Genomic DNA, 14583 nt, shown 5'->3' on the forward strand with positions numbered 1-14583 from the left:
TTGCTTTAAAAAGGGGAGCTCTTGTGTAATAATGTTACCTACATAGTTTCTAAACTTTTACAACAGATGAAGAAGAAGTCTAGGGTTGCCATGGACTAAGTGAGTTATGATGTTAGCTAGACTACAACTCCAGTTCCAGTGTTTTTAGCCTGTTTTAAAGTTAGGAAACTTTCCCAAACTCTTACACAGAATTAGGTATTAGGAGTTTGCTGTGTACCATGGGATGGGAATGTGAAATGTAATGATACACGTTGATAAAATATGTGTAACATGTCATTGTGTTCAGATGGACATTCACTGAAGGTTACAGAGGGTACGAGTTACCTCACTTACCTGTGATCAGCAGCCAAACACCTGTCTACACCTGTCCCTTTCAGGTTGCTCAGTGTCTTTGCCTCAGCTGCCCCACACAGCGTCACATTAAAACATACTAATATAACTACTGATAAAGTTTGTTGATGAAAACATGTTGTGTAAGAGAAGCATCATTTTTGGTACCTTCTTTGTGCAGATTAGGAAAAAAGATGTGTAATTTGGGGGATGGATTAAAACCTTCTTTTTATTGTTCGGTGGATGGAACATTTTATTCCATCCACATGGTTTGAAGAGTTACCAAGTAAGTTGTTTGATGGACTGTTGAATGTTGAATGTATAAAGTTCTTGTCACATCAGGGACACTTGCTGACTGTAGTTGATGCTGGTGTATTTTGCTGGCAAATTATATTCGTTGTTCAGTCTCAGAGAAGCATGTGATCAGGGCGTTCACATTTGAAAACGCTTGTGTGTCTCATTCTTTCTCTCAGGCTCTGCAGACTCGCTGCACTCGATCTGCACCAACATGAGTCCCAAAAACATTGTTTTCAAGAAGATCTGCAAGGACAAGTCGGTGAGAGGAACATCTCAGATGAAATGATACTGAAACGCTGTTCTGTCTACACAACGCTGTGAATTAATCACTGTGCTTCAGTCTCTCTTGTCCTCTGGACTGATGTATGAAATAACAGGTGCCCTTTGCACAAAATGCTTTATGTACCTGGCCTCTGACCCGTGACCCTGATGACCAGCCTGCTGTTACCTTCCAGTTCCTCCCTCAGACACTGTGTTTTTATTATGATGTTATTACTCACACTTGTTGAGCAGGGGATAGTGACATCTTCATGCATTTTAATTCTGTAAAGCAGTTCAGCTGCTTTTCCGACTGATCCTCGGAAGGTCAACACAAAGTCACGACAACGTGAGCGGAACTGAGCCACGTGTGTGATTGACAGCTTTGCGTCAGATTACAGCTGATAACAGCACTCAGCTGAAGTGTTTGTGTTCAGTGTCTCATCTTATTGTCTAATCTTAGATACTTGACCATTTGATTCACCATACTGCAAAAAATGACTAACAAAATCATATCAATTATTTAGTAATCACGTGTTTTTTAATCATAATGACCAGAGCTCTTTCTACAGATCAGGTCTGACTGGTGGCAGCGCAGCTTACAGTGAACAGGCTCCTCTGATGCTGAGGGCAGATCACAGGATGATTCTAATGAAAATGATTTGAATTTAGAGAGTGTGTCAGAGAGATTGCTCGGTAACACTGCAATATGTTTCACTTCTTGTGAAATTCGCCTCAACCCACAGGATTGTACGTTACATATTTAAATACGTGGTTTAGGAAGTATACAAACAGATAACTTGGACTTGTCAGCATTCAGTCTTACGTTTCCTCGGGAGGTTTTGTTTGTCAGTATTAATTTTCTTGTTTTAAAAAGCATTTGATTTCACGAAGTGTGTAAATCAATGTCAGACTTCGTCCTGCTTCAGGTTGGAGTCTACATGGGGAGAAGGGACTTTGTGGACCGTGTTGACTCTGTTGATCCAGTGGGTGAGTTTGTCCACAGTCACAGTCGTCCACCAGCAGGACAGTAAACCAGCAGTCACATGTTAAAGCTGGACCCATTTATCTGCTGCCTGATGAATCAAACTATGTCCTATTTAAAAAAATAGGGAAAAAATAGATGATGTCTACTTAATGTTAATGTTAATCCATCTGTACAGTAAAGCCAGACTTACACAGGCTAACCACAGACCCACTGTCCCATGAAGAAGCACTCAGAACCATTTTTCATTCAGTTGAAGGACTTACTCTGATCATCCTGGTTACTAAGAACAAAGTTCCATTTTAATTTCCTTAAGAGCTTTGACTTTTTTTCTGCCACCAGATGGCGTCGTCCTCGTTGATCCTGAGGCCCTGCAGGGGAGGAAAGGTCAGTATCCAAACACACAGTTCCTTCATCTGTATTCCAGGACGCTGATCCAGGCTCAGTTTGCAGTATGTCTCATACTTTAAAGGGACCTGTTTCATCTGAAGCTCCACAGCACACCTGTGTGTCTGTGCAGGACTGATTTCATCCTCACGTCTGTCAGAGATCTGATCTCTGCTGCTGAAACCTGTCTGTGCAGATCCACAGGGAAAAGAAAGAGTCCTTACAGATGCTTGTTTTAGTTTCCACACTTTCTGATGGCAGAGACAACTACAAACAGTCAGGGTTCAAAGTTTGGACAGACAGAATCAGTCTGTCCTGACATGTTGGCTTTACAAAGTTAAAGAGGCTCACAGCCAGTCCAGCCTGTGCGTCAAAGCGTCTGTCCTCTGCCCTCCAGTGTTCGTCACGCTGTCTTGCACCTTTCGCTACGGCAGAGATGACATGGATGTGATAGGAATCGCCTTCCGCAGGGAGCTGTACCTGTCGACCCGCCAGGTGTACCCGCCTCTGCAGGACCGTGAGAAAGGAATCCACACCAAGACGCAGGCCCGACTGCTGCGCAAGCTGGGAGACAACGCCTACCCCTTCTTCTTTGAGGTGCGAGTCAGTCTCTGGCTGTCAGGATCAGCTGATCAGACACAGACTGGATGAACACACACCTCAGTAAGAAAATACGTTGCTGGAAACATGATTACTGACTGAATGATTGACTTGGTTTTTTTTTTTTAAGTTTCCTGACAACCTGCCTTGCTCAGTGGCTCTCCAACCAGCGCCCCACGATGTTGGCAAGGTAAGATTCCCAGTGCAGATTCAAGCTAGCAGCTGCTAATGATGGACTGATGGCGACGCCTCTTCTCTCCTTGTCCGCAGCAATGTGCAGTGGAGTTTGAGATCAAAGCGTTCAGCGCTGAGAGCCAGGACGCTAAGGTCCGCAAGCGGTGAGTCTGAATATGGAAGGCGCACAGCTGGAGGCTGAGCTGTGAGTCAGTATAAAGAAAGAAAGTCTCACTCAGACCGTAGAGTTTTCATTTTTACACATATTCTTCCTGTGCTTTGTCCAACAGGAGCACGGTGAAGCTGATGCTCAGGAAGGTCCAGTACGCCCCAGAGAGTGAAGGAGCGGCGCCCTCTGTCGAAACCACCAGGGACTTTGTCATGTCTGACAAACCACTGCATGTCAAGGCCAGTCTGGACAAAGAGGTGGGTTTCTCCACGTTAATCTTCAGCTTCACGAACAGTGAGTGTGTCTCTGTGCAGATTACTCTGATAGAGTTTCCTTTTCTCTGACCATGCGTTGTGTTTTTAGGTTTACTACCATGGGGAACCCATCAAAGTGCACGTCAGCGTCACAAACAACTCCAGCAAAAACGTCAAGAACATCATCGTCTCCGGTAAACATGATACTCACTGCTCCTGTAGTTTTTATTGTAAGTGGACATGTGTCCTGTACAGGAGCTAAACTGGTGTAAATGTCTCCCTGTCCTTCTCAGTGGATCAGGTCTCCATGGTGGTCTTATACTCCAACGACAGCTACGTCAAATCTGTGGCCATCGAGGAGTTTGGGTAATGGTCAGCGCACGCACCATTTCACCGAAACACAAAGAGACGTTTCAGCATCACATCTGTGAATCACAGTATGATTTTGTTGTTTTGTCATGTATGAGATTGTCATGTACGGTTCAGCCACAATGTGCAGGAATTCAAGCTTTCATTCAGAAAATCCCCCTGTTTCCCTGCTGTGATGGCCTCTGGATGAGAGAAGGATCTATGCTGTCCTGTCTGCCATGACATCCATAGAGGTCCAGCTTCTGTAGAGAGCTGCTGGACAGACAGGGGTAGTCAACGCTGTTTGAAAATGTCATTAACCTCACGTGTCCTCGTGTCTCAGGGACTCGGTGTCTGCTGGAGCGACCCTGCAGAAAGTCTACACGCTGCTGCCTCTGCTGGCCAACAACAGGGAGAGGAGGGGCATCGCCCTGGACGGCAAACTGAAGCATGAAGACACCAACCTGGCGTCATCGAGCATGTGAGCACACAGTCAGAGACGCAGCCAGAGTCTGTCCTTCATCCAGGCAGGTTCATGTCTCCTTATCAGACTTGGTGTCATTTAAAAAAAACATTGTTCTTCTCTTCCAGTATCAAGGAGGGTGTGCTGAAGGAGGTGCTGGGAATCATGGTTTCATACAGAATCATGGTGAAGCTCATCGTTGGAGGGTCAGTGTGTGTGTGTGTGTGTGTGTGTGTGTGTGTGTCTTCAGCTCCTCCCTGCATATAAATCTATCCGTCGTATCGACCGTGGCCTTCTCACTGCTGAGGATGAATGTGAGGAGAAGCAGTGTTTAGATTACAGGAGGAGCTTTGGCTCCTCCCCTCAGAGACCTGTGAGTCCAAAAATTCTAATGCTACAGTGAACAATATAAGAAATCCATAAAGTCCAATCTGAATCTGCTTTCATGTGTTTTTCTGTGTGTAATTACTGTGTGTGGATGTGGCGTCGGGTCAGCGACCAGCTGCTGGAGCTCACATCCTGTCAGCACATTCAGATCAGCCGCTCTCATCACTTCTGTCGTACGTTAGAGCTGAATGTTCTGTCCGTCAGCAGAATAAGAGAAGAGTTCGCTGCTCGTCCCAGTCACACACACCTTTGTGAAGCAGGTTTCTCCTTCGTGTCAGACACGAAAACAAGGCTGCGACCCAGAGAGAGCCGTCACAGCAGCAGCCGTCACACTGTGGGACTGAATTTATGACCCGATCAACATTTTGTTTGGTCGTCAGCTCAGCTGCTGTGTGGGACGGTCCCAGTTTCACCAACACAGACCAATGACTAAATTATTTTAGAAATCATCTTTAAATATGTTTTTTACCAGTTTGCCTAAGAATGAAAACTCATTTGTTTGTTTCTGCCTGTTCTGATGTTCGTCTTCGTCCCTGCTGCGCTCAGGATGATGGGATCAAGGTGGGTTCATTTGCTGCTCTGTTCACTTTGACTGTGTGAATTTTGTTGTTTCCTCTGAGGCAGAGAAAATTCCTCTAAATGGACATTACCAAACATGGCTGCCACAAGCTGTTGAAACCTTTAATCTTCAGATACTGAACTCAGTGACAGTGAGAAACGTGTGGTTTGTGTTGCAGTGAGGTCGGCCTGGAAATCCCCTTTAAACTGATGCATCCTAAACCTGACGCAGGTGAGGACACACACTTCTCTCTGTTTGTTAGCGTGCTGTACGGCAGCTGTGCACATCTGTAGCAGCGTTGGTTCTTGGGTAATTCATGAATGGCATGAACAGCTAATTTAATGATGGTGAGAGAAAGTCGACCAGTCAGACTCAATCTAAACCTTCCTGTGTTTTTTTTCTTGCTGCCGACAGTGAAGGAAAGGTAAGATGGTTTTTCAAACAAGGATTTTTTTTTTAGTCTTGTTTGACTCTTAAAGAAGCGTCTGTCCCTTCCAGCTGTGACTGAGTGAACAGGACAGACACTGTCTCCGGTCACTTTGCTTCAGTTCATTCAGGGACGACATCATGTTCCCGGGTCTTTTATCACTTCGTCAGCTCCTCTTTTTGCTCCTGTTCATAATCCTGTGTCAGCTGTCCTCTGTTGGTTGGTTGGTTTCCTTTTTCCTGACTCTTATTTCCTTTTTCAAGTATTTTTGTTAGTTTCAAAATAAAGTTTTGTCAGTTTGGGGTAAAGGAAGTTGGAGGAATCACTGGAGTTTGATAAATTCAGTTCCCATTTTAAAGATTTCCTTCAGCTGCAGTAACTTCAGAAAGCTTTGTCACTGAATTCATCATAACTGCTGAGTTTCTTCAGAACTGACCCAGAATCTGAATGTGAACTCATTTAGAATTCAGGTTGTATTTTCAGGGTTTGGGGTCAGAGGTCAGAGGTAACTGCTCAGGTTCGCCTCGCTCTGCTGTTCCCGCTCGTCCAGTTTGGTTCAGCGGTCTGAGTTTTCATTGAGCTTAAACTTAAAGTGTGTTCCCGCTGCTGTCGCCTGCAGTGAGGCGGAGGAGGAGATGGTGTTCCAGGAGTTCAAACGCTCCTACCTGAAGGGAATGGCCGGCGACGACGAGGACGAAGAAGGAAACGTGTCGGGTGGCGACGACATGGCGCCCAAAGAGAAGTAGAGGAGCGAGTCGACAAGGCTGAGGGCAGCTGGGAGTCTGAGTCCTCAGAGTTTTACTAGAAAAAGATTTAATGCAAGAACCAAACCTGTAGTTTTGCATGTTCCTCACATCACCGCAGAGCGCCCTCTGCTGCCTGGTGTTGGGTTTTTCACAGTCTCACTGACACACGGTGGAGAGGTTCAGATTATTCCCGTCAATCTGTTTGTGATGGATGGAAAGTTCTCGTAGATTCACTTCATGTTGTTACAGCTCCCACACTGTTCTCCTCCAGCTGCCACACAGGTGTGTGTGTGTGTCAGTGTGTGTGTGTGTGTGTGTGTGTGTGTGTGTCAGTCAGTGTGAGACTGGGGTGAATCTCACTCAGGATGTTTCCTTTAACCAAACATTTTCCTTTCAACATGCAAAACCACTGATATGGTCCTCGAATAAAAACAGTGAAGATTCCATGTTAATGTGATTTATCATGTTTAGTGCTTATGTATTTTTAGTAAAGTAGCTTAGAGGCTGATTCCTGCCTGTTCAGACGTGAAGTAACGTGAAACATCAGTCATCATCTGTGAGTATGTGGACAGTGTGGACAGTGATGGACAGTGTGGACAGTGATGGAGAGTAGAGTGAAGCTGAGCTTTAATAGTGTCTGAGCTGAGATCGTAGCTCTGGTTCTGAATGTGATTGTTAGATGTTAGAGGCTGATGGCTGCTGAAACACATTATTCTCTTTTAACAATTTTAAATGAAATGTGCAGAAAGGAAAAAGGCTCTGATGAATAACGTGGGGTTAGTTTGCAGTTTGTAGTTTCTGCTCAGCTCTGAAGGAAACACTGAAGTCACTCTTCTGTTGTGTCTCTGGCTGGAAAGCTGCTGCTGCTGAGTTCAGATTCACTGTAGAAACATTTACATTTCATTTGTCTTTCAAAGGAGACGTGAAGCTCTGACAATAAAACCTCACTGATCCATTCTTGCTTTAGCCGCTCGTTCTTGGTGTAATGCAGCTCCTAAGGCTCAGTGCAGTGTTCAGTGTGTACAGTAACATGACAGAAAACTACATCACACCATTAAAACATGAAACGCCAGTACACCAATGCAAGGATGAAAACTAAAGAATTTATTTCAAATGTATTAACAAGAAACATGCAGGAACATTCTGTAAAGTCTTAGACCAACAGCGGTGATTACAAATGAACTAAAAGAGCATCTTTGACTGTCTGAACTTAAAGTAGTGCAAAAAAAACCCTTGACTGTGTTAAATTAAAAATAAAATAAATACGGCTCGGTCGTTCTGCTTGGCCACACATCAGTAGCTGTAATATCATAATACTCCACATTCTTCAGCTGTCAGCGCTTTTTCTTTCCACTCACACGGACAGCTGTGGGGTGGAAACCTGGCTGAAGCAGGTGCGGGAGGGAATCAGATCTTCTGTCCAGCGTGTGGAGGAGGTTTTTAAAATCAGTCCCCGTGTTAACGGACAGCATGTCCTTGGCAGTGAGGCCGTCGTTATCTCCCGGTGAATTACGGAGTTACGCCGGTAAACGATGCTGTAGCTGTAGTCTGTTCGCTGCTTCGGGCCTGAGAATCATTTTCAGATTTTTCACCGGAGCTTTTCCGCCATGCAAACACCTGCGGTGATTCTTCAGGTGTCGGTATAAACTGCTCGTGTCTCCGCTGGATGTTGCAGCTTCAGCGCGACAGGTTTTGCACAGAACCTGTTTCTGCTGCACGTCTGCGGCCTCAGAGCCGAAATACTCCCAAATGAGCGACGCGCTGTTTTTACTGGGGATTAAACGCCGTAACTCCGCTTCTGCTCCAGCTGAAGCCATTTGACTAATGAAGCAGCAGGTGGAGCAGGTGATACTGATTGCGTTAGGCTCACCTGTGCACGCGCAGCACGCCGCTTCTGATCGGTGAGCTCGGCAGGTAGGGAGACGGCAGATCCTGGGTCAGTCAGGAGCGCTGACACTCACGTGATCGTTTCGATCTGTCCTACCTGACGGTGTCCTGCAGTGTTCAGGATCACAGCTTCTTTAATGTGTTTTTAATTTACCACAAGAAGTCTGACATGTTGTGCAACTCCAGCCATTTTTATTGATCTGGTGGTAGATAGTATGTCATGACACAAAAAATGCACCTTAAACATCAAAAGAATGAACCAATCAAATCACGGATCACGTGACAGCGCGTTCTGCCTTTAGATTCAATTTAAACAGATTTAAGATCATTTAAATAAAATAATTCTCTTGTTCTCTCTGTGCAGACTCGCTCAGAATCTGCACCTGTGTCTAAAGCTTAAGTGAATTTTGATGAGAAACAGGTGAAACTCTCACTCTCTCACCTTCTCACTCTCTCACTCCACTGGAACTTTTTCATGTTTGTTCGTGAAAACGGGCTTTGACCAGAACCACTGGTTTAGGTGGAGATACTAAGATAAGAGTCCTTTTATGAAGAGTTTTGGAGTTTTTAGCTAAACCTTAAGAAAACAGTGCTTTACCCATCATTCTCTGAACAGCCCTACCTGTACGGGTCTTAGTGCCTTTGTTGCTCCTCGTTTCCTTCACAGCGTCCTTCCTCACCTGCTCCTCCTCCGTTTAAAACTCGTCAACCAATCAGACCTTTCAACAAACCTGATTTTATTCTAATGCAGGGTGCAGATCCACATATTTACATTTTATATATGTAAAATAAAAATCCTGTTACAACCTGGGCTGAGAGGTGCTCGGATTGACAGCAGGCACAGGAGAGATCAGACAGACACTGTTGCTTTTGTCTGAAATATAATGACTGAAATAAAATGTTGGAGGACTCGTGATAGACGCAGCCACTTTGGTTGCAGTTGAGTGTAGTTTTTTTTTTCTTTTCTGAAACATCACAATTTATGCATCATCAACATTTGAGAAGTTAAAAATGATAAAAGCTCTAAAACTAAGCAGCAGCAAGCTGATCTGAAGGATAAAAATAAATGTACTCTGAGGATGAGGAGAGCTTTTGAAACATTTACCATTAGAGCAGGTGTGAACCTCTACAGAAGAGTGCCGGCCATCTCAGCGATCTAAACATTTCATATATTACGTGCGTGATCAGAAGCAGATGTCAAGCTGGCACCCGAAAGCCTACATGCATTTTTATATTTCAGTGAGTGTTGAATCATGAGAGTGAATTTATCTCCACACTTAAAGGGGGGGTATTTACCTGCTTCATTTCTGTTTCACATATATTCTTCTTCATTCCTTCTGACTTAGAGTTTCTCCAGGTTGTTTTGTTTCCAAAACTTCAACACAACAGGATATTCTGAGTTTATTAAAACTCACTGCAAAAAAAAAAAAGTTTATTTCATTATTTCAGGAGTGTTTTAAGAAATTAGTGTCTACATTTTAATTTAAGATTAAGCAGGTAAAGTGTTTACCACGTTCATAGTCTTAGTTTAGTGGGTTAGCTTGCTCACATTTGCTAATTAGTGCTAAGCATAAAATGCTGACCCGATGAAAAGTCTCTGGGATCACCAAACTGTAACAGTGAACCAATTTTCATGAGAATCCATCCAGTAGTTGTTATTTCACCCAAAATCATAAATGTAGATCTCCTGGTGGTGAGGGAGGAGAAGCCAGGATCACCAAAGTCAGTGTGTTTCAGTCCGGTCCATTAGCTGTTGATGTCTCAGCCTGGACCAAAGCAGAGAGGCGACCAACAGACTGACACTGAGTCAGACCTGGGTCATGGCTTTTTTGTTGTTTTTGTTTTTGCTTTTTGTTGTTGTTTTTTCTGTGTAATTATAGCACGCCTATTTGTTATTAGTTCCGCTGGCTCCACCAGACTCACCAACCACCAGATCTAGAACAACAACAGATTCTTAGGGGCAGTTGTGACTGACTGAAATGATGTTTAATCGGGTAACGGTGAGGAGTCGCAGCTACAGGACTAATGTCTCTGACAGAAAACTCCTTCTCAAAATGGGACAGTTCTGCTTTCTAAAATACCCCTCCTTTAAAACCTGCAGTTATAAATACACATAGTGTTTGATTGGATGCATGTGGATGCTTCATCTCTAACTGTGCGACTGACTGACGGGAGCCTGCTATGGTTGAGGAGTGGTGGTGCCTGGAGGACCATCCCAGCTGAAATCTCCCTTCTGATACATCTTTAGTTGCACGTGATGTCGGCTCAGGGGAATGTCGCAGGAGTCGGGGTACAGCAGATACCCCGAGAACGTGCTGCTGCTTTCACTGTCGGTGTACATGCCGTTAGTGACAGCGTTCTTCACCTGCAGCCACAGCTGGTCTCCTGCCGTGAGGTGGAGGACGACAGTTTGGCTGGCAGTGGCTTGGCTGGTTGCCTCTGTTGTTCTGACTAGAGGGTAGAAGTTGAGGAACAGGCCGACCTTAAGTGTCCTGGAGGCGACCGCCAGGTGGAAGGAGAAGACGTAGGTGCCGTTAACAGGGGCTGTGTAAATGCCAAGGAGTGGGTTGAAGTGCCCTTGCTGGTTGGTGAGGACATGTGGGAAAGGAATGGGCCAATCTTGAACAGGAAAGGACTCGTTGAGCGATGCAGAGAATGCTGACTGGATGGCTGGGGAGCAGGGACCAGGCGGACCAATGAGACCAATTATGCCCTGGTTGCCTTTTTGCCCGATGGGGCCCTGTACACCTTGGGTACCAGTGTCACCTTTGTCTCCTTTAGCCCCCTTTTCTCCCGGTCTTCCATCAGTACCATTTGCCCCATCGGTGCAGTTACACATCCCCTGCTCACCCCGATTACCTTTCTGGCCGTTCAGCCCGGGTTCGCCAGGTCTACCCAGGTCACCCTTATCACCCTTTAAACCTTTGGGTCCCTGAGCTCCCTCTACCCCAGGCAGGCCCCGGGCTCCAGCTGGGCCGGGGGAGCCTTGTGGGCCTGGGGGACCCTGGATGCTCTCGCAGGAGGCAGGGCACATGCCTGTTTCTCCCTGTGGGCCCTGTGTCCCCGGGGGCCCTATCAGTCCTCTGTCCCCTTTCTCCCCTGGAAACACACAAACACATATATCAAGAATATTTGCATTCCATTTAAGTGAGATGGAAAAGTATAAAAACCATTTTACCCCCTTTCTTTAAAACACAACGGGCTGCTGCCATAGTGATATCAGATCATAGAACTGAGAAGGCTCTGACAAATGATGTTGTCCTGGTGTTAGTGGAGTCATGGCGTCCATGTACCACTAATAACCCTTTACACAGAGTAATCTTTTACTCAGAGACGTGAGCAAACCTTTGAAGCCTCGCTCTCCCTTTGTCCCGGTGAAACCAACAGGGCCTGTCTGCCCTTTCTCCCCCAGGTCTCCCTTCTGACCTGAAACAACGGACAAAGACAGAAAAATGAAAAAATTACAACAACAAAATGAAAAGCAAGAAGTGGCCTGTGGTAAAACACTAAGTTCATGTTCATTCCATTGTCTTTGGCCTGTTTTCCGATCTTCACGTCTGACTAGTTGTCAGTTGTAAGGTGTTCATGGTGTTGGACATTAAGAGACATGCCCTTTGTCCACCCGCATCACTGGACCCTCTGCATTGAGTCAGGTGGGTCCAGTGTTAACCTGTAGGTGCACAGGTGAGAACTGCAACAACAGGAGAGAAGTCTTGTTGTTTGTTGTCATTACCGGTGCAGTGACGTGTAACTCACCTTTTATCCCCTGAGGGCCTGTGAATCCTGCTCGACCTTTGAACCCCATCAGTCCTCTTCCCCCAGGGCTCCCAGGTTCACCTGCCCAAACATAACAGGTCAGTCTTTGTTTTACATTTCAACGTTAAAGTCTTGAAGGGGAACCAAACTACCAACCTTGGCAGCGATGGTGCGTTGCTTTATTGAGTCTTTAATTGCTTACATCACAGTCCTTACTTTCCTACAGAGACCAGCGATTCTCAAGCTTTGACCAAGCTGCCAGTTTTTACACAGAGAACAGAGTAAAGCATTAAAGTGCAGCTTTTACGTGTTTTGAGGATTTTGTGTCTCCTTCATATTTTGGATTTGATCTTAGCTCACTGACAGTCTCCTTCTGTGCAGTTTGTGCTTTGTGTGATGGTTTCTGAATGAATTTTGCCGACCTGAAGCTTCGTTTATGAACCTGAAGCTTTGCCCTCTTTCTGGTTATTGCTGTTTGAAGAATCAAACTGGTTCACGTTTATTTTTGTATATAATGTGCTTCCTCCTGGCCACGTGAGCCCCCCTGGACTCACCCCACCCTTTTTTTTTTTTTTTTTACCAAAACTCAAACATGAGATCTAAAGTGGTCTACATGCCTGGGGGACCCCGATCTCCACGGTCTCCTTTGGGCCCCACTGTGCCTTTGCAGTGTGAACAGAGGCAGAAAAATGGAATCTGGTCAATGGGCGGCGGCACTGGTGCGTTCAGCAGCATGTCGCAGATCGCTGTATCAGGTACGGGGAGTGTCACCGGGTCAATGACCAGCCCCGACCGGAGCTTCTCGGAGCCGTTGGTCATGTTGCCACCGGGTGGCCATGGTTGTAATGTGGGAGGCATCTGCAGGGTGCCGCTCCGGGCAACGGGTGACCAGTGAGACGTTTCCTCCGAAGACTCCGGAGACCCCGACTCCTCTGAGCCGGGCCAGTGGTAGGTGTTGGGGTCCGAGGTGGAGCCGTCCTCTTCGCTGGACTCCACTTTTACAGTGTTTGGTAGCAGCATGGCCGAGCAGAGGGAGGACAGAAGGAGGAGTCCCAGCAGCCTCGACAACATCTGGAGGAAGAAGAGGGTGATGGGAGCCCAGAGGAGGTACGTTAGTCACACTGGGAAAATCTGCATCTGTCTGTGTTTATTTCTAGAAACTGTTTTTTTTTAACCTAATTGAACTGATTTCAACTTGTTTCCAGCAGAATTCAGTTCGTCTCAAGACCTGTGTTGTTATTCTCCTGCCAGTTTGTGACCTGTTCAAATGCTGACGCTCGTGTCTGGAAATGGTTTTTGAAACAGCTCGATTTGGATTGTAAACTGTAAAACTGTCCCAGCTGACGAGCTGAAGTGTGGAACTGACCCCAGTTCAAGTGACTGGTGTCCAGATAAAAACCAGAACAGCTTTAATGCACTTTCACTGACTTTGCTGCATGCTGAGTGTAACACAGGAGCAGAGTTTGCTTTTTAAACGTGGACAAAATCTCTGTACAGGAAAATTATGTAGGACTACAGTGACCATAAAGGAACACATCATCCACTAATGTAGTAAAGATTTAAAACTAATTAATAACTAATTTTCTGAACACATTCCGTTGTATTTCACATTCCAGCCAATCACAACTGTTTCCAGACCCGAAAACAAAATGGAAAAACTCACCGCTCCGTCCGAGTTGTGCAGCATCATCTGGAGAGGGATTTGTGGGAAGATGAGCAGGATCGAGGAGGCTTTGATCCATTTATAAGCCTCGCCCAAAACAAAACTTCTTTCAAGGTGCTTCTCACCTGGCGGGCCAACAGACAAAGACCGAAGACTGGGGGGGGGGAGTGGGAGGGAGGGGAGGCGTGTCTTCATTGTCCTGCTGAAGAAGAACTGGGCCTTCTGCCTGCGACGTGACCTCCTTCACCGTGAAACAGCAAAAATATATTCAGAGCAGAAAGAAGAGACGCCTCTGTGTTTATCTCGCCATCGTTCTCCACCCTCCTTTTTCCTCTCATCCCCTCAGAAAACAAGATTCTCTCTTTAACCTTTCCACTTCTCCTCTTTATTCTCAGCTTGTCTAAAACCTCTGGAATATTCTGCCTGGTACAGTTTGTTTTATGACCAGTTTATAACATTACACTTCCAATACTGAAGGAACACCCACCTGCATGTGCACCACACCTGTAAACTCACCTGCAGAGCTTTTTTTTTCTAAATGGATTTGGGTGTGAGTCAAGGAGAGGCGCCTTTTACTTTTTCACACACGAGCAGAGGACGGTTCGTTCTGTGACACGACACAAATAAAACTAATCACAAACAACAAGAAACAACAAGCGCACACAGGTCAACACTTGTTGACTTAAACTCTGACAGATCAGTGTAAAATGATGCTCATCATCATCCTGTCAAACCTGAGGTTTACAGCTTAGTCGTCTCTGTCCCGACACCGTACCACTGAAGTGAGGCGTTGGAGTACTTTCCTCTCTCCCTCTCTTTTTTCCTCTCACTCCTTTCTTCTCTGCTTCTGTCTGTTCTTTGTCACTCTTGGTGTCGATGGTGCGATAAGGAGC

The 14583-nt window shown here is 45.7% G+C and overlaps 2 protein-coding genes across 2 annotated transcripts; one reads left to right on the plus strand and one right to left on the minus strand.

The window, feature by feature from the left end:
- The first annotated feature begins 838 nt into the window (after positions 1-838).
- Positions 839-6384, plus strand: saga (S-antigen; retina and pineal gland (arrestin) a). The gene is made up of 15 exons (XM_041055823.1): positions 839-886; positions 1815-1875; positions 2213-2257; positions 2655-2854; positions 2988-3047; positions 3128-3195; positions 3322-3457; positions 3564-3648; positions 3748-3820; positions 4146-4283; positions 4394-4471; positions 5199-5213; positions 5390-5442; positions 5626-5635; positions 6258-6384. The coding sequence occupies exons 1-15, from the start codon at positions 839-841 to the stop codon at positions 6382-6384; spliced, it is 1197 nt and encodes a 398-aa protein (XP_040911757.1).
- A 4066-nt stretch (positions 6385-10450) lies between these two features.
- Positions 10451-13753, minus strand: LOC121193437 (inner ear-specific collagen-like). The gene is made up of 6 exons (XM_041055791.1): positions 13691-13753; positions 12910-13098; positions 12645-12828; positions 12028-12108; positions 11617-11697; positions 10451-11370 (listed from the first exon to the last, which is right to left on the minus strand). The coding sequence occupies exons 1-6, from the start codon at positions 13715-13717 to the stop codon at positions 10451-10453; spliced, it is 1482 nt and encodes a 493-aa protein (XP_040911725.1). The 5' UTR covers positions 13718-13753.
- Between the last annotated feature and the right edge of the window lie 830 nt (positions 13754-14583).

Source organism: Toxotes jaculatrix, chromosome 14 (assembly GCF_017976425.1).
Source record: "Toxotes jaculatrix isolate fToxJac2 chromosome 14, fToxJac2.pri, whole genome shotgun sequence".
NCBI classification, from domain to species: domain Eukaryota; kingdom Metazoa; phylum Chordata; class Actinopteri; family Toxotidae; genus Toxotes; species Toxotes jaculatrix.